This window comes from Embiotoca jacksoni, unplaced genomic scaffold, assembly GCF_022577435.1.
Source record: "Embiotoca jacksoni isolate LCO1_2020_lvr unplaced genomic scaffold, fEmbJac1.0.p SCAF_12, whole genome shotgun sequence".
Taxonomy (NCBI): Eukaryota; Metazoa; Chordata; class Actinopteri; family Embiotocidae; genus Embiotoca; species Embiotoca jacksoni.
Window position 1 is genome coordinate 7,010,033 of NW_027185252.1, and position 25,256 is coordinate 7,035,288.

At 43.5% G+C, this 25,256-nt stretch overlaps 2 protein-coding genes across 4 annotated transcripts in view; one reads left to right on the top strand and one right to left on the bottom strand.

Annotated features, from left to right (window-relative positions):
* The first annotated feature begins 3,868 nt into the window (after positions 1-3,868).
* LOC138195247 (phytanoyl-CoA hydroxylase-interacting protein-like) lies at positions 3,869-22,219 on the top strand. Its single transcript, XM_069144482.1, is given in 6 exon segments — positions 3,869-4,378; positions 12,930-13,126; positions 15,125-15,299; positions 17,027-17,144; positions 19,243-19,393; positions 19,395-22,219. Coding segments are annotated over 6 exon segments (1,140 nt in total). The 5' UTR covers positions 3,869-4,272; the 3' UTR covers positions 19,788-22,219.
* Positions 20,821-25,256, bottom strand: part of LOC138195246 (protein FAM13A-like) — a 50,470-nt gene continuing 46,034 nt past the window's right edge. For 2 of the 3 annotated variants that reach the window (XM_069144480.1, XM_069144479.1), the window contains exons 16-21: positions 24,330-24,550; positions 24,082-24,165; positions 23,808-23,909; positions 23,139-23,353; positions 22,291-22,392; positions 20,821-21,807 (exon numbers count right to left, since the gene is read on the bottom strand). In XM_069144480.1, coding sequence (XP_069000581.1) covers positions 21,681-21,807; positions 22,291-22,392; positions 23,139-23,353; positions 23,808-23,909; positions 24,082-24,165; positions 24,330-24,550 — 851 coding nt within the window. In that variant the 3' untranslated portion in view covers positions 20,821-21,680. Of the gene's footprint in view, positions 21,808-22,290; positions 22,393-23,138; positions 23,354-23,807; positions 23,910-24,081; positions 24,166-24,264; positions 24,551-25,256 lie in introns of those variants that run through there. The other variant, XM_069144481.1, reaches the window with a different exon arrangement.

Sequence of the window (25,256 nt, forward strand, 5' to 3'; positions counted from 1 at the left end):
AAAACATTTGTTTTCTACCTACTTATTTTGAATTATATTTTTGGAGCATTATCTAGTGCTCATATCCTGTGTTGTTTCTGGCTTATTTTTTTTTGCTATTAATTCATTTCTTCTCGTTTTATTTTGTCTTTATTGGCTTAAAAATGCACTTGATTTATAGAAAATCCCAAATATGTACTGTGGTGTTATTTCCTTAATGATTTGATTATTATTTGTTCATATGACTGCATGTTCAAATGTGTAAAGTATCCCAGTGTGTAATTAGCCATTTAATAGGTCAAGTGGGAACGTCAGTCCCGGGTCGGACGTCACGGTAATACTTTCTGTTGCTGTCACACTGCGCCGTGCTGTTGTTCAAATCTCTGAGTTCACCTGCAACTCTGTACAGTGGTTTGATTTGAAATGTGAACGCACGCTCGCTCTACTCAAGCACCTGTGTTGCTAAATTTCTTCTTATTCAGATTCAAACTTTTAGCAGGCTAACATAATTGGAAGAGCAACTCTGCATCATACAACAACAGCTGCGGCAGTCGTCAGGTCCCAGTAGCCGGTGCGGGCAGAGACAACATAGCCGCTGTTGGCGGGTCCCGAGCAGCTGGGAGACGGTACCGGAGGAAGCATGTCGCCGAGCAGAAGCCCATCGTTTGCCCAGTCTAGACAGATGGTTCACCCACCTCCGAGTCGGGAGGTTTCTCCCTGTTAAAAGACAGTTTTTTTTGTTTTTTTGTTTCCTCCCAACTGTCCTAACTTGTGATGCAATTTGGTGCTATATGACATTGATTTTGTTTTTTTTGTTTTTTACTGAAAAATCCGGTAGATGTTGGTAAAGTGAAATATCAACAAAGTACAGGCTAGTCTAGAGATGCCACGAACTCCACATGAATATCTAGATTGTGAACATAATCATTAACATAAGTATCAATATATTTCTATAAATATATTTGTATAAATAAAATATAAACTATAAACTTGCAACTGAGTTTGCTTTCACAGGCTTCAGCTTTAACACCGGTGGATTTCAACATAAATGGAATAGTTTTTGAAATGACACACCGGTTGTAGTTGCAGATTTGCATTTCATAGAAGAGTGGCCTATCGGCCTTGGTGAAGGTCAATTATATCCGAGTGCCCTTTTAATTGGTCTCTCCTGATTAAAATGTGTGGGCCTCATTTATGAATGAATATCATTTGAAATCCATATAAACTGGAGAATCTCTCTGGAGACCCGGAGACACACATCCCCATTATCAATCAGACCGCAGCCAAGCTGAGGCCAAACGTCCCACTTGCAAATCAATGACATGCTTCATTTGCTGCCCTCAAATTCCAGACAAATGTGTTTGTAGTATGAAGTGACACACACACACACACACTTTGAACCCTGGGGACTTGGTATAGTTATCGGCTAATGTAAGATGTTGTGGCCTGTGCTTCATTTACTGTCTCATAACTGACCTCTCGTATCAGAAGTGACGTGCAGCGACCGCAGAGTGCGTGTGTGTGTGCGTGTGTGTGTGCGTGTGTGTGTGTGTGTGTGTGTGTGTGTGTGTGTGTGTGAGAGAGAGAGATGAAGGAAGACATTTAAAGTAATGAGTAAATATAATGAGAGATATTTGGATGTGGATCACTGCTCTTTCGTCATCCTTTCTCTGATTTTCACACCTCTCCGGCCTGTTTTCTTAATACACCTTTCTCCCTGCTATTTCTCCATCTGTCACTGAGTGTTCGCGTGGCCTCCGAGCACAGCAGAGTGAGCAAATCGGAGTGGACTGCCAATGCAGAGCACGCTATGACCTATAATGCGCACACGCACGAAACACACACTGACACAGTAAGATGGCACTGTCGGAGATTTAGAGTACAAGAGCAGGCAAAGTGAGAGACAAAAAAAAAAATGTAGCGAAAGTAAGTCTGAAGAGGCGAAAACAAAGGAAAAGATGTGAGGAGTAAAAAAAAAAAAAAAAGACGATGTAGATCAAAGAGGAGGACGGGGGAGGGGATGAACTTGTCAGGGTGTGTGTTACGGAGGACTCGGTGTCGCTCTCCCTCGTCCTCCTGCAGCTCGACTGGAGACACTGATGCTAACCCGGGACGACTCTCGCTGGAGGGGATACGGGTGGGTGGAGAGAGCGATGGCAGGGAGGATGGATGGATGGATGGATGGATGGATGGATGGATGGATGGATGGATGGAGGTGGAATGAGAAGGAATCCTCCAGAATCGGTCAGCCTCGTCTTCCTCCCGCTTCTCCTCCGCCACACCAGATGAGCACGGCAGGCCGAGCCAGTAAAATGGGAAGGGGGAAGGGAGAGTCAGGGAGACGAAAGAGAAATAGATGATGGCATACATAGCAATGAGGGTTTGTTTAAATTGGGTGTGCTTAGCTGTGCTCTAGCTCATTCTGTTTATGCTGTGGACTTTTGATGAGCTGGTTTTTGAAATGTTTAGCGGAAGCAGGCATTTAAACAGATGCTGTATTAATCTGTGGATAACAGCGTAATGCTCTTATATGTGAGACGGCAGGGGGGCCCAGTTGGGAAGTCATGCTCATAGTAAACATATATAAACATACAAATGCGCACCAAAAATAACTTTGGTTTCAAATCAGATGCCATTTCACGTGTTGATACTGTAGCAGCATCTTCTCCTCAGACACAGATGGCTGTGTTTTTGCAGGGAGTGATCAGCACGCTGACCTTCACTTTTAATGAGTTAGATTTCCCAGATAGGAAATTTGAGCCAGATTCAGCGATGCCCTCATGAAATCTGAGCGTGGAATACACTCAGGCCTTCAGTGTTGCGTCTATGTTTCCTACCGAATCTGAATGCCGCAGTGATTATGAGCTTACCAGGAGTTTAATTCGCGTGGCTGCTGTACAACCCTATTTTTTTAATCCTTCAATCTGCATGAAAATGCTTCCCAACTAACTAGTTTACTGACTGTCTAAATTGGAATATGGAAACTTCGGATGCTGGTGTGTCAGTGTGCCTCTACATAGGCCTGTGAGTGACGGGGGCCTCCCTTTTACAATTGTAGCCTGTAATGCAGCACTTCTCCTTGTGCCATTTGGAACAGCATGACTCAGGGGTCCCATAAGCGCAGCTGCAGAATCCGTTGTCCGCTGAATACGAGATAAGCACTCTGTGGTCTCTCCTCAGGGCACCTTGTGTAACACCGAGACAGACCAAAACAAATAGAAAGTGACACCGTCTCGTTCTGATGCTCCCCTGTTGAGTGTGAAGACGAGACAAGACTGCTTTAGGAAGCACAAGAATAAAACATGACTCCATGATGATCAGCAATGGCGTTTTTAAAGGCGCCTGCAGCCTCGCATAGCCACCATTTACATGGGCACTTGACCTTTCATGCCTTGGTGATCGTGTTCCTGCAGGCCACTGATAAAGAGGGTGTGGTGGTCTAATGGAGATAGTAAACAGCTCAGCATAAAGTATGGTTTTCTGGCTTTGAACTGACTGGGGATTTGCATTTTAGTACGTGCCATTAACGCGGGAGGGGGCGTGTGGCAAAGCGGAGGGGTTCATTTATTATGCCGTGCAATATGTCAGAGTCGTCCCCCAGCTCATTACTGTGTGGTCCGCTTGCACCTGAGCTCCTGCAGGACAGGGCTACACCTCACCAAATAAGGACATGTGAGAGGCTCGCTGGGATGACGTTGAAAGTGAAACGGGAACGAACGGGATTGTGTGGACGGTTCAGAAGTAGACCTAAACCGGAGGGGGGGGGGGAAACACCGGGTTAATCTGGTTACATAAGAGGCCATTGAATTTACAGAACGTCTCTTGCACTAATCCGCTCAACTATTCATGTTCAACTGTCCCGCGGTGGCAGAACACACAGGACACACATGCGCGCACACTTGTGGCTCTCTGAAACGCAGAGGCGCTGCGGGGTGTGCGTTTGGAGCGAGTGGAATAAAAGATAATCAGAGACTTGCCTTTGAGGTTTATACATTTGAACGCCTCTCCGCAGGAGCTGCTGCGCTTCATGTTGCAACTGGCGGCTCGTGCTGTCGGAGCCCGTGACGATTCCTCTGACGCGCCACTCGCCGCACCACCCAGGAGACAGAGAGGAGAGCTGTGAGCGACGGAAAGAGCAGCGGACTGACTGGACACCGGTCTCTCTTTCTCTTTCTTCTCTCCTTCCCCGACGAACGTGGACGGACGCCTGCCGCTCTGCAAGTCCCGTGGACGACATTTAACGCGCGTCAGCAATTAACCAGTACAGCAGCACCCACAGGCTCTTCTGCAGAGATGGAGGTACCAGGCTTGGCGCACAACATCACCAGTCCGTTAAGTCCCTGCGAGGGGATGATCAAGGACCTGAGCTTGGACGCCATACAGTTATGCGAACGAGATGGTAAGGGAGAGATGTGTCTGGTTTTCACTGGGGTGTTGAAATATTTCCGCATAACACCGGTGCAATAGGCCCCGCTTGGTTATTTGTGAGCCGCTGCAGCGCATGCAGTCCGTTTGTCATTGTTTAGTTTTTTTTTTTTTTTTTTTTTAGCGGCATGCCTTATTGTGTGTTTGAAGGGAATTGTTGCCGGTGGCTCCCCTGGTTCCTTGGATGGATGAATGGATGGAATAGCTGAGTGTCTTTACAGCGGCGACAAGGTTTTAGTCAAGAGAGGAATCTAAAGCCAAAAAGAAATGTGTATTCCTGCAAACTGATCATGCACAAGCGAGGAGGGAATATTAAGCGATTTTATTTCAGCACCACGGGCATGGACAGAGGCCGGCAGCCACCCCGCCTATAATCACTGCTTCTTGTCTCTTAATTTCCCAGCAGCTGCCTTATTCAATTTATTTGCACAAAGCGTGTCTTGTATACATTTTATGAATGCAAATGACTCCGTGTTCATCTCGTATCCCATCTTCCAACTCGTGTAAACTCTGCCCTGCATTTATATTTATAATTCATCAAGTCTCCCAGTCTCCCATGCTGGATTGTCTGTAACTGTCTTGTCAGAATTCAAAAGTTGTCTTCATATTTACCTCCTAAATGAAGAGTTCAAATAAATGTAACGATAGATAAGGAGACATCCGAAAAACAGATTCATAATGTCAAAATGGAAAAGCAGTTTTAACGTCAGCGGGCTTTACCCTGATGAGAACATAATGGTGGGGCTGAAAAAAAAAAAAGCAAGTCATCATCAAGAGAGAATAGGAGGCTGAAACATGGCTGCACCCACATGTGTGTGTGTGTGTGTGTGTGTGTGTGTGTGTGTGTGTGTGTGTGTGTGTGTGTGTGTGTGTGTGTGCACAGGCAGTGCAGCCCTACACACCCATCAGTGCAATTACACACCGCTCATTCCACATCTGAGTCAAGACGCATGGTCACAGAGACGCCTTTTAATTAAGATGGGAGATTAATTCACATCCACGCCAATGAAATGACATCAGATCTTCTCACAGTGGAATTCATTCGTTAATTTTTTTTAAAAATATATATATATATTTTTTTTTTTATCTTAGCTCTACCAGATTTCCTTGATCTGTATGTGGATTGGCTGGTTAGGGCATCCAGCGAGTCAATGGTGTCTGATCACAGCGCAGTCATTGTTCCACACTGCCTTCGTCTTCTCATCTGCCAGGGCTGCTCCACACAATGCAATAAAACAGCATGCAGTTTATATCCTCTTAGTGTTTTGCTGGCCTGATTCTAAAAGCTTTAATTTTAATAATGGTGTACTGTATAGGCTGGGGCTGCACTTCTCAACAGTGCCAGCCTTGTGCCTCCTGTGCTGCAGGTTTACTGGCAAGCTTCTTTTCTTCTTTTTTTGTTTTGTTTTAGATAAGCCTAGTGTTTGCAGCACAACAGCCACTTTCCTATTTGTCAAGTAGATTAGCCAGTGTAAATAGTATCTCGGTGTCCTCGAGACACCCACATACTCTCTGTTTATGGAACAACATAGTCACAGTGTCTACCTTCTGTGCAAATTCTTCAGAACAAGTGGTTGTTGTTGTTATTCATGGGTGACTTGAAACATCAGTATTCACTGCTAATTGTCACTTCACAAAGCATTCTCTAGTATTACCTGTTTTATATGCACAAATTGGCTCATTGCGGTGGGCAAAACTTGAGCTTCATGATGAGGGATGAGAAGAGATTTATGCTCATCATGCAGATCATCTGCACTCTTCAGTCTAATCCGAGATGTAGTTTTGACAGACACAGTGGACAGCAGAGTACTTCAGTGAATACTAAGTGAAGTGAGTTTTTGAGTATGGATTATATTGGTGTTCCTGTTATTTTGACCGCTCCCTGCAGTTTGTCCCTTTTTTTAAATGACCTCCAAAAATAGATGTATAGTTTTACACTGTCCCTGCCACACCCCGTGTACAAGAGAAGGCTACATTACCATCTTCTACCTTTCTTGGAGTGTTATATTATCTGGTCATTACGTGCATTTTTTTTTTTTCTTCCAAGGACCGCATTCATTTCAGTTTTTACAAAGCTTCCTAATTTTATCTCCCAAAAAACATTAATATTTCATTACTGGCATGAGAGGCTTGTACGCCGGTGCTGACCCAGCAAATGGATGCATGCAGCCTCAGTTGGGCCAGTGTCTGCGGGAAAGAGCTCTCTGACACACACACTGAGGACTGTTGGAGCATTTCAATGCACAAAAGAAATGGTGGGATACAAGTTGTTTCTGTGTGTTCGCCGTGTCAGAGCGGGTGTTCATGGTTCAGTATGGTGATGGGGCTGTGACATGTGGGGGTGGGGGAAGTTTTGCCAAGATTAGGGGGTAGTGCAGTTTGTAGTCTTTGGACGCAGAGAACCGCTCCCGTGGCGCTGTACTGGATCAATTTGTCACCAGCCCCTCCACCACCATTTTGATTTCATATCCACCCTTAATGCGTATTTGCTGGGCGTAATGAAATACACACTGCATGTCTCGCAGTGCCTTTGTTCTGTGGCCACTGACATAATTAAGTTGCCATGACGGATAGCTGCCATTTACGCAACCAAGTGGTGTGTCAGTACTGTTTGAAATCCCTCTGTCTGAAAAAAAGCAATGACACCCTCAGTCTGGCAGGCGTGTTTGTGCCCATTACGAATGGATGGATGGATGGATGGATGGATGGATGGATGGATGGATGGATGGAGGTAGGGAGAGAGTGAGGGATACCATCTGCTAAAGGTGCCTTATCATCACCAAGTTACTGTGTTAAGTTGAAGCAAAGCTCCTGTGCCTGTCAATTATCAGTTGTCGTTGTTCCTTCAAAAGCAGAGCAGCAACACCTGAACAGACTCCGTTTATAATATCTGCCAAAGAACAGTGGAGCTGAGAAACGCCACGAAAAGTTGTGTCCGATTAAGTTGGCAGCGAGATTAGTGATTGTGTTGAGGCTGATTTTTTTTTTTTTAATTAATTTTTTTTTTTTTATCTCACTGCCCCAAATGTGCAGCATTTCAGACATTCATTTATTTTTTATTTTACTAGAAATGTGTTGCTCTATGGATGACAGTGTTGGTCTGTGTTGGCAGAGATTGAAATTCCCCTAACTTTTCTTTTCACTTTTCATCTACCTCTATCATCAAACATTATTTTGTGTCGTTCCAACATTTAAAATATATGCAAAATTAATATTTGATCCAGCATTTTAAAGATATGACATTTCAGATCATTTTATTTTTTTTTTTTACCATTATTACCATATATCTGTAAAAGTCTCCAAAAAATTGGAAAAGCCAGCGCAGATACAAATAAATAAATAAATAAATAAACACCCAAAAAGCTTAAAGACAGAACTTGCTAAAGAAGCCCACTGGGGGGGAACAACTGCAGCTGTTAGATCCGGGAAAAGTCATTTAGTCCGTTTTGATGCTCTCCACTAGCAGTCTACATTCATTTGGCAGGTGTTGCCCAAAATGGCTCGGCTGCTGCGCCCGAATCCTTGTAATGGTGGAGAAAACCCAGTGTTCATCTTAGCTGTGTTTTGCTTTTTACCCTACTGCTAATTGGCAAATGTTACAACGCTGACATGCCAAATTAAAGAGGAACTAAGATGATGAACGTGCTTAACGTATGCTAAACACCATCGCGTTCATTGTCCTTGTGAAGCCATTAGCATTTAGCTCAAAGCACTGCTGTGTCTCAGCACGGCCTCACAGAGCTGCAAAGCGTGGTTACAGACTCCTGTGGCAACTGTTACTCAGTGGTCCTGTGTAGATCTTATCCAGTATGTTCCAGCATGTTACAACAGCGGGCATTATCTGAGTAAGTTGGCATTTTAATTTGGCCGGCGTTCAGCGAGAGCAGTTGTGTCCCATGACTGTGCTGGCAAGAGTTAAAGGTGCATATTATGCAGAACATTCTCACTTGCACTTGACTACTTTATTAAAGACTTCAGAACATTTGTTGAGCTGAATGGCAGTTCAATCCAACCCTGAAAATCCATTCATGCTAATTTTATTTTTTTGCAAAAAAAAAAAAAATTCCAGTGCCTTCTGCTCAAACAAAAGATTCTTCTATACAGAAACTCAAGACTTGAAGTGCAGAAAAAGTACAGTATTTATTGTGGAGATTCAATTGTAATGCAGATGAGAAACGATGACTCATTCTGCTTTTGGATTAGGTTAGAGAAACAGGCCTGTCCTCCTTAACAGGTCTTCTTGAATTGAATTAATTTGCCCTCTTTTTTTTTTTTTACTGAAGACTGTTATTAACGTGTCTTTATTAAGGCTTTGTTTGCTGTTCAGGGGGCTTTTTGATATGTAAAAGGTGGAACCGCAGACTGCGTAACCACTATGAACAGGGGAATTGTTTATCTCACTCGGAGAAAAATACGTTTTTTTTTCTAGTGACAACTTCTCTACCTCCCAGCGTGGTCTCTGTCTCCGTCGAGCCTGTGCATTGAGACGAACAAAGGCGTGATTTTTCAAAGGCCTGCGAGCATCTACGCCTAGCGAGTGTCTATTGTGCTGCTCATGTCTGCGGTTCAATTTTAGAACTAACCGTGCAACTTATAACGTAGGAGGCTTGTCTGTCTGAGCTGAGTGCCCACTAGTGCCGTCTGAAACGATCTACTATCACCTGCCAGTTCTTTGTTTCACATACACTGCTCGGAAAATGTGTTTTTCACCATTAACCTTGGTTCAAAGTTGACTTGTTTGGAGTTTAAGAAGCCTGAATACTTCTAATGGAGGACGGTAATCTCACATGTCGGACACACACTAACCGCAGAGAGAGTCCATTTGCGATGTTTAGATGGTGCCGAATGGAAATCAAATCACTTTCCTCATGCCGGTAAAGTGCACGAACAGGTAATTTACATTATGAAGCCAGGTGTGACTGGAACAAATCCCACAATAGAGAGCCCTTAAGATGGGCCTGCGTATGCATGTTAACAAGATATTCATTGATCCTTCTGCATCTCTTGCTATTCCACACCGTGGCATTTGACTGCATGCTGAGTAAAAGGGCAATACCCAATACGGCCCATTTGTTTGGGTTTAGTAGATGCAACAAACTGGTTTAATGCTTTTTCCATAGGGCACATATCTACTGTCCTGCACTGTCTGCTCAAGCACGTACAGTTCCTCCACGTCATTTTGAGCTCCCTGTGCATATGTGCACAGCATGAGTAATCTGTACCCCTAAGCTCTTAAGCAAGGGCTCAAATACTGACTCTCATTTTGCTTGAGCATGATGAGGCACAATTCCCCCCCCCCCCACACCCGTACAAGTTTAAATGATACAGTGCAATAAATAATAAGACAAAATAACAGAGGAACATTGCAGTGCAAAGGCTTTGTGGTAAAAAAAAAAAAAAAAAAAAAAATACGATTCTGCAAAATGAACATGAGCTACAAGTGCAAAGCTGATGCAATTACGAAGAGCCGAGGTACAATGCTGGCACACACATTTAAATCAGAACCAGGGTTTGGGCCTCCTGTGAGAGACTTTAAAAGGTTTTGCTGTCTCCCTTACCGCCTGACCTTCATCCTGCTTGGCTTTCGCTCCTCCATCTTTCATCCTCTGCTCACGGAGTCCCAGAGGATTCAGAGCGGAGCTGAGCACTGCATCTTCCAAAGCCAGCGTCTCTACCTGCAGGCAAGGCTCGCCTGTCCACATTATATTCAGATTGATATTCAGTCCTCATTTTGATAGTAAATCTGTTACTGCACTAGCATCCTGACAGCTAAAGGTCATTCTTCACCTTATATGTTGTGTTTATTAGCACCATTCATTATTTCTGTTGTCATAAGCACAGAGAACAGCGCGGTAGTTGCAGATATTTTGTGTGTCATGTGCATTTCCTGAGTTTTGACCGGTAAACTGTGGTCTTCAGAGCTTGATGTCCCAGACAGAATTACTTTTAGTCTGACTAAGTTGTCTTAATAGTGTTATACTGGCACTATTTGAATGCATTAAAAAAAAAAAAAGCTTCACTGTGTTGAAATAATGCCTCCGTTTGCGGGTTAATTAGGAGCGCATTAGAGATAAATCAGCAGTGTGGAGTCCCAGAGAGCTGGGAGAGCAAAAACCTGCATGGGGTCTTGTTTTGAAGAGAAACGTGAGTGTTGACATTAGCATTTTATGGTGCAGAGGAGGAGATCTGCTTCAGGCTCAACACAGCAAGTGAGTTAACAGGTTTTCCATCTTTGGCATTTGGCATAGGTGGATGTTTATATTCACATACTGCAGGTACCCGCAGGCGGGGAGAATCGAGGATAGAGTAATTAACTGGAAAACTTATGTTTTATAATCAGCGGTGAATTGTATCACTCAGCGGTTTTAGAAGAACGCTTCACTCGGGCACCTTGAAAACCTGAAAGAAATCCTCGGCGGCGTTTAACTTCCTTTGGGTGTGTTTTATCTTTCCCTGATGCGGATGTCAGAGAATGACAGCAGGCCTCGTCTTTGTCTAGTTTTTGTTTTGTTTTGTTAAAGCTCAGCAACATAAAGTCTCAGGTGGGACTTAACAGTGCTGACATCGGGTGTGCCGACTTGGGTGGAGCATTAGTTTGTCAGAGGTCTGCCCTGTCATTGTCTGCGCTGACCCCTCTCGGTCGGAGCCAAACTTATCAGCTCGGTGGGGTTTATGCGGGATGAGATGATTTCACAAATCAAAGCAGAGAGGCGTAGGAGGTCCTGCATGAGGTCTGAGGGGCTACGCGTGGTACGGTCAGGCTGAGGATTTAACTGTTTGGCCTGTTTACATTTTTACATGGAAATCCCTTTCACCTCATGCCCCTAAAATATAGCTCAAACCATGGAAAGATGATAAATGCTTTAGTGTAATCACTGAAAAATCACCACACTAAACTCACAAGTGCGCAAGTTTAATTCGTAATGAGTAGCGTTTGGTTCGAGCATGTAACAATAGGACGTCTTTGTTTTTATGTTAAAGATGATTATGTTTGGTAATCAGCTGGTGGTGATTAGGAGCTAGTGATTAGGGCAAAAGTAAGCAGGGGGTCCGCTGTGGTCGGCTGGTAAAGAACGTATATTTGTCTCCTATGGATGTTATATTTTGTACCTGTAACTATAATGCTGCTGTAGCAAAAAAAAAATGTCCCTCTGCGGGGTTAAAAAAGTAAATCTATCTATCTATCTATCTATCTATCTATCTATCTATCTATCTATCTATTGAGACAGTTATAAGTCATGTTTTGAAAAACCAAGACCAGGTGAAATTGTAAGGCTGGACTGCTTTTGTCTCAAGGACAAGAAGCACTTTGGGTGGAGAAATTATCTTCTAGTTTCCAAACATGAATCCATCTACAAATGCTCCACTGTTCGTGTCTAGTGGAGGTGAGACAGGAGAGTCCACGCACCCAATTATGGGACTACTCGCCCGGAGATAGATTGTACATGCTCCGCTGCTTCTGCCATTGTTAACCCTCTAAAGAGTCCGGTCCTGTTGAGCGTTACCCCCCCCCCCCCCCCCCCCCCCCTCAAATACTGCATTCTTGAATTTTACTCACTCTTGTGTTTAGACCCCGGAGCATGCACAGAAAACACATTGTTGCCATGCCAAGTGGGCGTCTTATTGTGTGACGCAAAGTCTATATTCATCCTAATTCTACAAAGCTTTCATTCAACTGTGTTTTGACATTTTCATTGGCCTCCCTGTGGCACTTTGGGTTGTGAGCGGGTGCTAAACATTTTACTCACCGGGACTTAAAATGCCTGAAATCTATGCAGCTCAGAGAAATGTAACAATTATCCACTTTGATTAAAAAAAAAAAAAAAAAAAAAAAAAAAGCATTGTTGGCCTTTTTGTTTAGGACAAACAAGACAGGAATGACCGAAAAAAAAAGTTGAATTAAGTCTATCCAGCTTAAATGAATAGCTGAAGGTCGCTGACATTCACTGGCATTTTAAATGTTATTGTTGCAGGCTCATGTGCAGCAGCTTCTCTGCGGTCCCCGGGTCTTTTTCATTAAACTGATTATAAATGGACCAGTTTCTGCCGAGAACACAGGGGATTCAAGTGTTTGAAATATTCAATGCCGCCTATGTTCTGGACGGCAGATAGGTGTGTATGCGTGTCGAGGGGCTGATGTGTTTCCATGGCAACATATATGGTAGTCAGCGACGCATCCAGTTCTTTGTGTGGTGTGTGGCGTGTGTGTGTGTGCGTGTGTGTGTGTGCGCGCGCGTGTGCGTGTGTGTGTGTGTGTGTGTGTGTGTGCGTGCGTGTGTGTGTGTGTGCGCGCGTGTGAGTGAGTGACATGGTGGATCACTGATCAAAGTCTCGAAACACGTACGACATTACGAGAAAAGACTCAAAGCGGATATTCAATCAAATTTAAGATATCTTTTCCGGCCAGAGCCCTTTGTGCATTCAACAGTAAATGTGAATGATTCAAAATTTCATTTTGGTGCATATTATTGTTGTGTTTGACACTGACAACGCTGCTCTTTGTTTTGTTTTTTTCAACGACGCAGGCAGTAAATCCCAGGACGGCAGCATCTCTGAGATGGAGGAGCTCCCTGTTCCTCAGAACATCAAGATCAGCAACATCACCTGCGACTCCTTCAAGATCTGCTGGGACATGGAGGCGCGCAGCAAGGAGCGCATCACGCACTACTTCATCGACCTGAACAAGAAGGAGAACAAAAACTCCAACAAGTTCAAACACAAGGTAACGCCTGGGTCACGTAGACCGATAAACAGATTTTTAAAGTTAACACGATGAAGAGGTGACTCACCAAAATGCCTCTCATTGTATTCTCAATGAATGGAGTATGCTGCATTCTGCAAATGTGTCTAGAATAATAAGTTTTGCATTGAAAAAATGAAAAAGCACAAAGTAGGCCAAATGCCTGTATAAGCGAGGCTATATCTTTAAGTACCCTTTACCAAATTAAAAAAAAAAAATGAATAATGCTCTCAATAGCTTTTAATAATTTCATTATTTAACTAGGTAAAACTATCCAGTCAAGAGGGCAGTAGCAATAAATACAAATAACATAATGGTTGAAACCCAGTATTACGCAGGACACCATCAGTGTCATGTTTTGCCTCGCCTGAGTGTGACAAGTATGGTGTCTTTGCTTTATCCAAAAAAAACAACAACAACAACACGCGGTTAGGTTTAGGAGGAAACTACTCGGTTAGGGTTAGTCACAAAAACTCCTGGGTTAGATCCATCTAAACCCCCTAACTGGGACTTTATCCTTTTTTTTTTTTTTTTTACTTCATTAAATGACCTTCGTCAGATCATCTTTGTCACTTGACCTCCTTCTTGGACCTTGGTCACACACGTGGGAACGTTTCACGCCCAGGCGAGACAAAACGTGACACTGACGCGGCATCCTCTTGGGAACTGACGGGTGTCTTGCATGCGTTGGCGTGATACCGGGCCAAGACGACCGTCACATGTTACAAAGGAGCCGTGGTTTTACAGCACACGGTACGACATCCAGTTACGATGCACGAACATGCCAAAAAGTGCAGTCCTCCCATACGTGAACCCAGGCCATACTGAATTCATTTCTACATGTATGTATGTATACGGGTAAAAGAAATGAAAACCATAGTGATACTTCAGCCACTTGAAATGGAATCTATCTCCCAAAAACTCCGACTTAAGATAAATTCTACAATGTAATCTGATATAAATATGATATTTTTGGCGATTGTTGACGAAGAAATGACAACTACAGTAAATCAAATGTTTGTTTAGTAATGGACCTTTACTAGAAATGCAGATTTTAAGCAAACCAGACATTCTTTTATAAGAAAGCAGTGTTAAGTCTCAGTTCTTGATAGATATTCTCCACCTTTTTTTTTTTTTTTTTACTGTGTTGCTGTACAGTTTGCTGCTGTCTCTAGTGAGCAGACCGTTAATGAATGAGATTTCTCCCCTTTATGGCCATACCCGTCATCTTACTAGTGATAATGACAGATACGAAACGCTATACACATTTGACGATACGATAGCCCTTGATCGCTGAAACCTAAAATGATTGTTGTGAAGCTGAAACACCGTGTTTTGCCTCAACCCGACCTCTCTTTTCATGCTCGAGGCAAAAAGACTCATTTCAAGGTGGTTTCGTTCCAAGACTCCACAGTGAGCTGTTGCTTTGCGCTCTGATAGGCTAATACCACTTCGCACAGCCCTCGCTGCCTCCCGAGTAATTGCACCAGCAAGTCAGCAGCTCCTTCAGCAGATAGTCAGCGATCTGTTCTGGTAATCTTACAGACTTGTTTCATCAGCATCTTTTCCTCTCCTCCTGCTTTCACTTCCCGGGTGCTGCCGCGTAGCTGAATGTTTCTCCTCTTTCCGCTCTGTTATTGCCGGCGACCCCATACTCGTATTTTGATTATTTTTGATGCAGCGGCGGCGTTGGTGGATTAACGGGGCTGACTGCGTTGCCGGGCAGGAGCTCTCAGTCCAATTGATGAGCTTGCCAAAGCCCACTGATACCTGGGGTGGTGGGGGCGAACGGAGTTTAAAGGGGCGCCACACCTATTCCCTGCAATCAGTGAATTGTGTGAATTGTGTGTGCTGACGAGCAGGTGTCTGCAAATCTCTGCATGTGGCTGAATGAAGGCCAATACATGGAGCATCTCTCTCTGACTCGCTCCTTCCTGTCATCACTCACCCCTGTTCTTCCTCCCCCCCCCCCCCTTCCAGGATGTTCCCACCAAGCTGGTGGCCAAGGCGGTGCCCCTGCCCATGACGGTGCGGGGCCACTGGTTCCTGAGCCCGCGCACAGAGTACACCGTGGCCGTCCAGACCGCATCAAAACAGACCGACGGGGACTACGCCGTCTCCGAGTGGAGCGAGATCATCGAGTTCTGCACTGCTGGTGAGTAATGCGGTGCAATCAGGCTACGTGACATCACGGCCGGCTTTGGTTTCCGGCGGTGACCAGCTGAATCTGCGGAGGCTAACCACGTGAAGAAAGAGGAATACGGTGGAGTAAAGGATGACGCGCAGTTCAAGGGGGGATATTACAGGGAGGCCGATGCGCTCGAGCGGAGGGGAAGATGGATGGAGAGGTGGAGGAGGGGCGGACGAGGGAAAAGAAGGATTAAAGCAACGAGGGGAGCTGTGCTGTATGTTTTCTGATGCAGAGGTCACCGAGTTCAAAATCACGACAGGCTTACAGTGGGGGAGGGGGGGGGAAGGAGATGACGGCATGGAGACTCGAGGGTGGAATTTATGAAGGAGGGCGGGGACGGTTGTCCCTGTGGTCGGAGACAACATCGCCGCTTCAATTCCATCTAATGTTTTACCAACCAGCTGTGTGACAACGCTAAAGTCAACAGCTTTGTGAGGCTGTACAGGCACAGAGCTAAAGGTTATTGTCAGAATGCTGTATAGACTGTATATAAAAATGGTGCATAGTGTTATAGAACTTAAAAAAAAATAAAAAAATACTACTGAGTTTGATGGAAATGTCATCACTTTATCCGAAATCAGCATCGAACAAATACAAATTCTGACCCGATGATGGTGCTCGATGGAAGTTTTCAAAATACGTTCCAGTCCGTCCTGAGGTGGTGATGAATGTTTGTACCAAATTTCAAGGCAATCCATGTAATAATTGTTAAGACATTTCACTAAGATTTTCAAACCATCTGCTCGAGGCACCACAGAAAAAGTTGATTTGGAAATCTGGCGGCCTCATCGTCCGGAGACCGGAAATGTGTACGCAAAATGTTTTGGCGGCGTATCCAGTAGTTGTCGAGATATTTCAGTCTGGGCCAAAGCAGAGGATCCTTAATGATGCGGCCGTAAATGTTGAAACTAACTCTAGAAAAAATAAAAAAATAAGCCACAGAAGGGTACAGTGGTTGTGAAATGGATGACGAGAAGCAGTTTAGATGCGGGAATGGAGAGCAGGCGGGCGAAAAGTGAGTGTGATGAAGAAACTGATGAAGAAGAATGCTTAATGTTGCTGCTGATCCTCTACATCCCAGTCGGGCAAAAACGTGCCTCCACTCCGCTCCTGTAAAAGCCCCATCTTAAAAAAAAAAAAAAGAAGAAGCACACCATATGTTTTGACAGGTGCAACGTCAAATGCAGTTATATCTCCTTGTAGGCAGCCATTCATTTTCATTGATGCGAGCAGCCTTCTGTATAAAAAAAAAATCAACTTGCTTGACATTAAAAATGTAGAGTAGCCGAATAAACTTAATGTTTTTTTTATTTATTTTTTTTTATTCAAGGCTCTGTGAATCTTACGCAGTCACCCGTGTTGATGTGTTTAGTGCTCGTGGGAAAAATACCGTCTCAGGATTTTTTTTTTTTTTTAATAACACTTTTGAAAAAAAGTCCACACCCATTTGGCAGAGACGGTGGGTGAAAGTGGAATTTATTAAAGGATCTACTTAGTCTAAAAGCTGAGTCAGATCAACCTATAAATATGCAGAAGAAGTTAATGAGGGAAGAATCTCAGGATCCTGAGCGTAAAGTCGATGTTGTTTTTTTTTTATTCAATATTTGCTAATGACATTCATGCATCGGTTTCTAATCTTTCAGATGACGGCACATTCATTATCACAACTGATGTGTTGTGTCTGCTTGCAGATTATTCCACGGTGCACCTAAACCAGCTGCTGGAAAAGGCTGAGGTCATCGCTGGGCGGATGCTGCGTTTCTCTGTCTTCTACAGAAACCAGAATAAAGAGTACTTTGACCACGCCAGGTAGGAACTGCCATTACTCAGTAAAATGGTTTACGATTACAGAACTACTGTACGTCAAGAAGACTGTGCCCGGAAGCCTGAAACTGTCTGATCTTTGTATGTCAGCACAGCTGGCTATGTGTATAGCTCCAATGTTTATTCCTCTGTTTAGCTTGTTTTTGGTTTTATCTAAATACGCATCTGCATTAGTTCTCTCGCTCTCTTTTTCTGATTTCTTTGCTTATTGAAATGTCAGTGTTAATGCAGGATTTTAAATCATATGACAAGTCTTACCGCAGTAATTGAATACATTTGTTTTTTTTACGACTTTTACTTCTGTATCTTCCTTCCTATCCGTTCTAAGTGAGCCATTTATTCAGAATCATGAAACGATAAGATGGTTATTGCGTTCGTCATTAAAACATTACACAAGTTGTTTTTTTTTGCTAATGCAATTACTCTGATTTGTCTGATGTGTGTTTGGGGCAAGGGGAGGGGCCTAAGAAACATACTTGCACCAGAGCCAATCACAATTATGTTACGCTGCAGGCTCAGCGTACTATTTTTGTTTTTTTGCTTTTCTTTGTAGCCTCGGTCGACAGCTTAGTGGAACGCACATTTATAAAGTCTCTTGTCATCCCTTTCTCGTCTGTAGCATTCTAAGTGATGTCGTTTTTTTTTTTTTTTTTTCCCCCCCCAATACTTAATATTTAGAGTTATTTAAGTATTCTGTTAACATTACCGTTGTAATTGTTAAGGTCTATTTTTTTTTTTTTTAACTTAATATTCTCATCACGTCAGTATTTTTTTTTTCTTCCAACACGTCTCACAGCAGCATCTGGTGTCCTTTCTGACCTTCGTGACGTCACTGGACGCTAACATGACCTTTAAGCTCTGACGGAGCTGCGTTCAGCATTAATACGCAGCTGTGATAACAACGCGGTGATGCAGATAACCGTACCGGAATGCTTCTGTCCCGGGATTCAGCGCTAAATTTGTGCGGATCACTACCTTTCCTTGCAGCTGCTGGAAGCCAAACAGGACAGATATTCCGTTGCAGTGCTGCGGCTGCACGAAGCGCGTTGATTAGTTCCATAAATCCACACAAGTACGTCAAAGTACTGCAACAGCCAGTGAGCTCCTCAACTCCTCCGCACACATACAGACAAGAGAATTTTTTTTTTTTCCTCTTTTTTTCTTTCTGCCTTGTGATTTCTTTGAAAGCAACCAGAGCCTGGTGTAACTCTGCCAGACAATAGCTGACGGTTGGTTGTTAGGGGAAATGTGGGCAAAAAGAAAGCAAACACGGGAAGATTGTGACAGACGGGGGAGAGAGAAATATCTCTGGAGTAGCCCACACTTTACCGAAGCACTGTGCAGTTACAGTGAATACCGGTTCTTGTCTGGTTTCATGCGAGTTTATTTATTTTTTTCCAACCTCCTGCCGTGTGTTTCCCCCCTTTTTTTTTTTAGTGGTGTTTATAGTGTTGCCTTTTTCTCCATATCTTCTTTGCATCCTGTCCCTCGGAGGAAACGCTTAACAAAGCACACTTTCTGTACTGAAGCACCAGCTTGCGAGCTCTCTTTTGTTGGCGCTGCACAGCATGACATCATCTGGATAGTCCCTTTTGCTGAGTTGCAGCTGCTGTGCTGACTGGCTGCGCTTCTGTTAAACTGCACCACCATGTGGGGAGTATCAGTACTGTCTCCACCGCTTGATGAGCTGCTGTGACCTGTGGAGGGAGCCGAATAATTCCATCATGCCCGCAACACAGCGTGAATTATGGATTTAATAACAAACTTTTGAAGTGATAGCTGTTTAATTACAGTTCTTAATTACTGCTCAGATTTACTGACTCGAGGATAAGCAGCTGCCATAAAAGAATTCACCGCTTTGAATAATCAGCTTATTTTTTTTTTTTTGGCCTGTGTCTCTCAGTCTGTTGATGATAATTTAATTGAAACGTAGTGCCGCTGCCTAACTGCATTTATAAAATGACTTTGATTGCCTAAATGGGAATTTGTTACAGATTGGCCCAAAAGGAAAACCGAAGAGACGTTTTGTTAACAGCCCATGTTGCTCCCTTTCTTTTTCTTTTGTTTCCTCTTAAAACTTTAGGGAGACGCAAGAGAACCGGATGGTGCCGTCGGTGAAAGACAACAGCGGCAGCCATGGCTCCCCCATCAGCGGTAAGCTGGAGGGCATTTACTTCAGCTGCAACACAGAGTTCAACACAGGCAAACCTCCGCAGGACTCCCCGTACGGCCGCCACCCGCTTCGAGGCCCGGGCCGACACACTCTTCAACCCCGACACCAACCTGTACTTTGGAGACTTCTACTGCATGTACACAGCCTACCACTTCGTCATTCTGGTCCTGGCGCCGAAGGGCTCCAGGGGCGACGACTTCTGTAAGCAGAGGCTTCCCGCGCTCGACATCAGCAACAACCGTTTCCTTACCTGCAAGCAGGATGAAGGGGGCGACGGCGGTCTGGTGTTCCACCACGCCCAGGACGTCAACCTGGAGGTGATCTACACAGAGCCGGTGGACCTGGCCTCGGGCACGGTGGGCGAGATCAGCGGGCACCAGCTGATGAGTCTGTCCACGGTAAACGCCAAGAAAGACCCCAGCTGCAAGACCTGCAACATCAGCGTGGGACGCTAAGAAACAGCAGAACGTAAAAGAGGAAGGACTGGAGGTGACTGACCTCTACACACACACACACACAGAGGAAGTCCACATGTACTGATGAAGCAGGCCAACACATGCATGAAGCAGCAGATTTAGTAGGCTCCCAGACATGCACACCAACATATCTCTGACACTGCTCTGTACTTTCAAGAGACCATCATTCCCAAAGAAGAGTGGAGAAAAAAGAGAGAGGTACACACACTCTGACACCTGCACCACTGTCTCCTTATCTGAAAAGGGTTAACCTAACGGTGAAAACATACTTAAAAAAAAACAACAAAAAAAACAACAACAACATAGATATCCCTCATAAGGGCCCACCAACTGAAAAATGCAAACCTGGGACACAGATCCATCCATCCATCCTTCCATTCATCCATCCATCCATCCATCCATCCATCCATCAAGTCACACTGACCAAACCCTTTAATGGAACTAACAAATATGGGCTGCTTCTATTCAATTTCCCGTTTATTTTAATCAGTTGTCCCATGTTTTATTCATGACCTTTGCCTTGTTATTATTGATATGCTGTTAACTGAGTGTCCACCGTCTGCGTGGACAATAATTTTACTGTTCCTGATTATATTGACTGTTTTGTCTTTTTTAGAAATGTTTTGTTCTTATTCCACAGTTGACAAATTCAGACTTCTTTTTTTTTATCTCCAACTAGTGGCATGGACTGGTACTACAATTTTCTAGGGCTGCAGCATCGATAGTCATCTTTCTTTATACCAAAGGTATTAAAAACCAGACGTCAAACCGCTGTGGAATCGTAACACTACTAATGCAACAGCCTCTAAAATGTGTATTCACAGAGTCTTTGATGACCGAGTGTGAACTACTCGTTGACATAAAAAAGAAGCAAAAAAAAAAAAAAAGCATGATGCAGTTCTGAGCAGCATGAGTATGAAAGCTGTCAGCACCTCTACCATTGCAACTTTTTCTGCAACAGTCACTCTTATTTGTTGTTGTCAGTGGAAAGACAGAAAGTAGAACCTTAAACTGTGTTTAGCAGAATAAATGTGGAAAAATATTTATTTTTATCGATACATTCATATATATAGATATATATATATAGAAAACTATATAAACCAGAAGTGCACAATGTCAAAAGCTCTGATCATTGTCAACAATGGCATTTAGGGGAGGGGGGGGAGGGATTAACTTCATACTGGCTAAACAGAGGGTAAACACAAATTTGACAGCAGATATACAGTTACTTGCACTATGATGCCTACGTTCACCAACATTCACATATTTTCTGTGGTGAACATGTAAATTAAGAGGTCACAATTTAGATCAACGATGAAATTCTTAATGCATATCATAGCACAATGTAGGACTAAAAAAACGGACACGCACAAACACTGCAGGATTGTCACACTGATTGCAGTTAAGCTTACACATTTCTTTTGCCAAGATACCACTTTTAAAATGCAGCTTCCACATTAACTGCGGACAAAGTCGTCCAAAAAAAAAAAAGTATTTTGGCAAGGAAAATAATTAGTAACAAAGTGCCATAATATACATAAAGTAATCTTAAAATTACTCAGATGTAACTAACATCAAGTTGTCACAGCGCTTTCATCCTTGACATAGATTTGTGCTACATAACAAACACTTGCTACTTCAGGTTTATAAGATGTGTTATGAATGATAAGGGATGTGTTTTTGGGACTTTAAAAAAACAACAACTCTGCAGTTACCCAGCGTTTCATTCAGATTGTCACCAATTTCCATCAGTTTTCTTCACGTAAAGTGCATCTACATAACGAGCATGGCATTAACCAAGACCAGACCCCACGGCCTAATTTTTCAGAAGTGATCTGAGTCCTGTTAAATAGGAGTCCCACTGTGAGTAACTCAACTTGTCTTGGTTGAGTCGTGTTGTTTACTGAGCAGGGCTTCCAGTAGACGGACCTTCGCTTTGAGGTTCTTATACTGGCAGTACTCCTCCGCCATTGGTCCACGGTCCTCCTTCTGACAAGCCCTGTTAACAATACACGGAGGAGAGGAGATGCAAACAAAAGGCAAAACTTTATTTTGTAGTTTCCAACCAAACCTGCAGCAGCTTCCATAACTGGTTGATAGTCCCTATGTTGCCTTACTCGGATAGCTTTGTACAGTGTGTATTGTAATCAAAAACTTACTGTATTTACTTTGGAGGACTAACATGTACAGGACAACGGATGTGTACAGTTCAGAGCAAACGTCTATCTCTCTGTCTCTTTCCTGAGCTCTCTGTGCTGGATTAACTTTAACATGAGTGTGCATTACACTGTCGTACCATTACGATGGAATTTCTTTTGTGGATGTTTTTTGTTTTTTGTTTTTCACCAGGCATTGTTGAAAACCAAATGTTCCAAGTTTATTAAAAGACAAAATAAAATTCAAAAGCCAAATTCTTTGGATGTGCTGTGTCTGTGTGTGTGTGTGTGTGTGTGTGTCTGTGTGTGTGTGGTTTGTGTCTTACCTGCCAGTCTGCGTGTAGAAATGGTCCTCAAACTCTCTGAGCGCTTGGTGAAGTCTCCGTTTCTCTAATCGAACCATCCTGAGATGATCCAATAATTCTGGTCTGCATGAACAATAAATCAACCATTTAAAAAAAAACAAAAAACAAATCTTCTACATCACCTGTTAACGTGTGCAATTAAATCAAACTAAAGTACGAGGTGCGATCCAAAGCTTCAGACTGCACTAGAAAAAACAAACGCCGCGCCTGATTTAAACCCGTTTGCCGACCCCTTCGTGCAGCGGTACACTGTGCCGAGCGCTGCTGCCGCGCTTGGAGCCGGAAGTCCTGTTTTGGAGCATTTTTCGCTGGATCCCCTCCAGAGTGTCAAAACGGCGACCTTTTAGCTTGAGTTTCATTTTGGGGAACAAAAAAAAAAAAAACGAAAAAAGAAGAAGTTGCAGGGAGCGAAACTACCGGCATGCTCTTTAGCTCCTGACCTGACGTGGCGTCTTTGGTCTTGGACAGTGACATTCACTCAAGCTCATTGCTTCGTTGCCGTAGGCTTGCTGAAGCATTTTAAGAGTCTCTGTTGCTGATATCTCCGGTTTGACACAAAATTTGATGTGTACGCTTTCTACTGAAGTTTCAGGTCTATGGTGAAATTGTAAATGCGCACGAACAAGTGGTCACAAAACACCTGCGTAACGCAGGTGCTGATTTTGATCAAGCGACGTGACTTGGAACACTCACTCACAAAACAAACGTCTCTGGACGTTTTGATCGCGCCTCGTAAAGGTTAAAGCAAAAGAAGAAACGTGAGCTTTCCAGCTCTCCTTCAGCTCCTCATTTAGAAGAGAACTGTGTACCTGGAAGCCTCATGTAGCGTGGCCATGGTGACGATCTGTGGCTGGAGACCCTTCACCTCCTCCAGCGGAGACACCAGAGGCGTTTCAGTCGTTTCGAACGAAGGCAGATACTGCGACTCGTGTGAGGACAGACACCTGGGAGGTTTCAACCAGGGCGGCTGCTGCTTGGGGCTTTGCTGGTTTGGATGCTCTTCGTCGGAGCCCTCCTCTTCCTCCTGTGTAGACACACACACTGAGGGATCACTCATCTGTCAGAGTACATTAAAAAGATGAATTAAAGCATGCAAGAGCAGGAGACAGAGATGCTTATTGAGCAACTACCAGTTCTGTTCAGCCTGTTAGAAGCTACACATGGTATGATTTATATTTCAGCTGACTAGCTGCCAATATCAGTCTTGGCAATGTCTATCTAGCCATCATTTATTTCACTCAATAAATGAATATATTTGATGTAGCTCTTGTAATCTGCCACATGAGGGCAGTGTGACTCTTGGCCTCAGAGGATATGGGTAGTTTTATCCTAATGCATGAAATACACCAGGTCGAAGTAGTTCTATAGAATTTCTCCCCTTCTCTATAAGACTGCCCACTGTGGTTGAAAATGTAACATCCGAGCACTCTCGCTCAAAAAAAAAAAAAAAAAAAGTCACTGCCTGATTTTTTACTCACAATGGTTGTAATGACTGCTGCGGCTGCAGAAGAGAGCAGCTGCTTGAGGAGACGGTACCGGTCGTAGAAAGGTTTCATCAGAGTTCGCTCCTGTCTGGTACTCTGAAGACACGCAGATACAAAGACAGAAAAGGATTTTTGATTTGTTTTTTGTTATGAGAAGATATCAATTCAGAGGACTTAGAAATTCATGTAAGGAGAGGAAGAAGAGAAATAATAACCAAATACGGCCATCAAGAATGAAAAAGGGACGAAGAGGAGGAGGTTATCTTACTGGTCGTCCGTGCAGACTCTCAAAGTACAGCAAACACTTCTGCATGCTGGTCTTCTCCATGCTCATTTTGAAATGGGACATCTCCTGCACGCACAGGCACAATGACAAGTATGAACGGGCGACTTCGTAGTTGACCGCAAAATACAGCGTACATTACATGCACATTTTCATTACGTCGTTTACCCAGAATGACAAAAACACCTTCAGATTGTTTTTGTTGGTGGTGAAGGCGTTTCTGCAGAACCGACCTTAATGCTGTCAGGCAGGCCAAGCTCTCGCCGTCTTTCCTTCAGCCTGTTGGTTATAATGTTGACCGTTTCCTCTACAGTTGGCCTGGTGTTGCTGTTGTTGTCAAGTTGCTGCAGCTCAGTTCCTGTCGGTACCGCCTCCTTCTGGTCTGAATTGGTCCTGCATGTTTCAGCTGTCGGCCCTTTCAGTCCTGATTCTTCCGACTGTCTCAGTTTCATGTCTTTGTAAAGAAAGACAGCAGTTCAGAAAGATACGGTGATGTGAACACAGGGACGATATGAATATCAAATTTTGACTTTGGTTCTGTTTGAGGGAAGCGACCTTCACAAATAATTGTTTACATTGTTGGTGTTGAAATCATAAAAATGGTGGAAAGTAATTAAAAACATTGACTCAAGAAGTGTACTTAAGTACAATTTTCATGTACTCTACTTTTATTTTTTTTTTTCATCTTATGCGACTTAATATTTCTACTTCACGACATATATTTGTGGCGCAGATCTTTGTTTTCTTCTTCTTTCCCGTCCCATTTATCATCTGACAACCCGTCAGATTTCTTTTGGGACTCTTTGAGGGGTTCTCAACCCTCAGGTTGGAACCACTGGACAAATCTAACTGGATATGTAGTATTTAACAAGCTGGAGCTTGACCATCCACCGTTCAACAGCAGCGGTCATTTTACAAAAGAAAGCACTTAAATGAATTATAGTTAACGTACATGGTTAGATATTACTTCTGTACTTCTAATTAAGTAGTTTTTGACTGACTTATTTGAATTGCAACAGTATTTTTACAATGTTGTACAGGTACATTTATTTTAAGGTCGAGACAAATGTTCAAACAAAAGTACTTTGCTTTAAACAATATTGTGTGTTTGATATGGTTTCTCCATGAGAATGGTCAATTACAGCATTTGAAATTCTTAA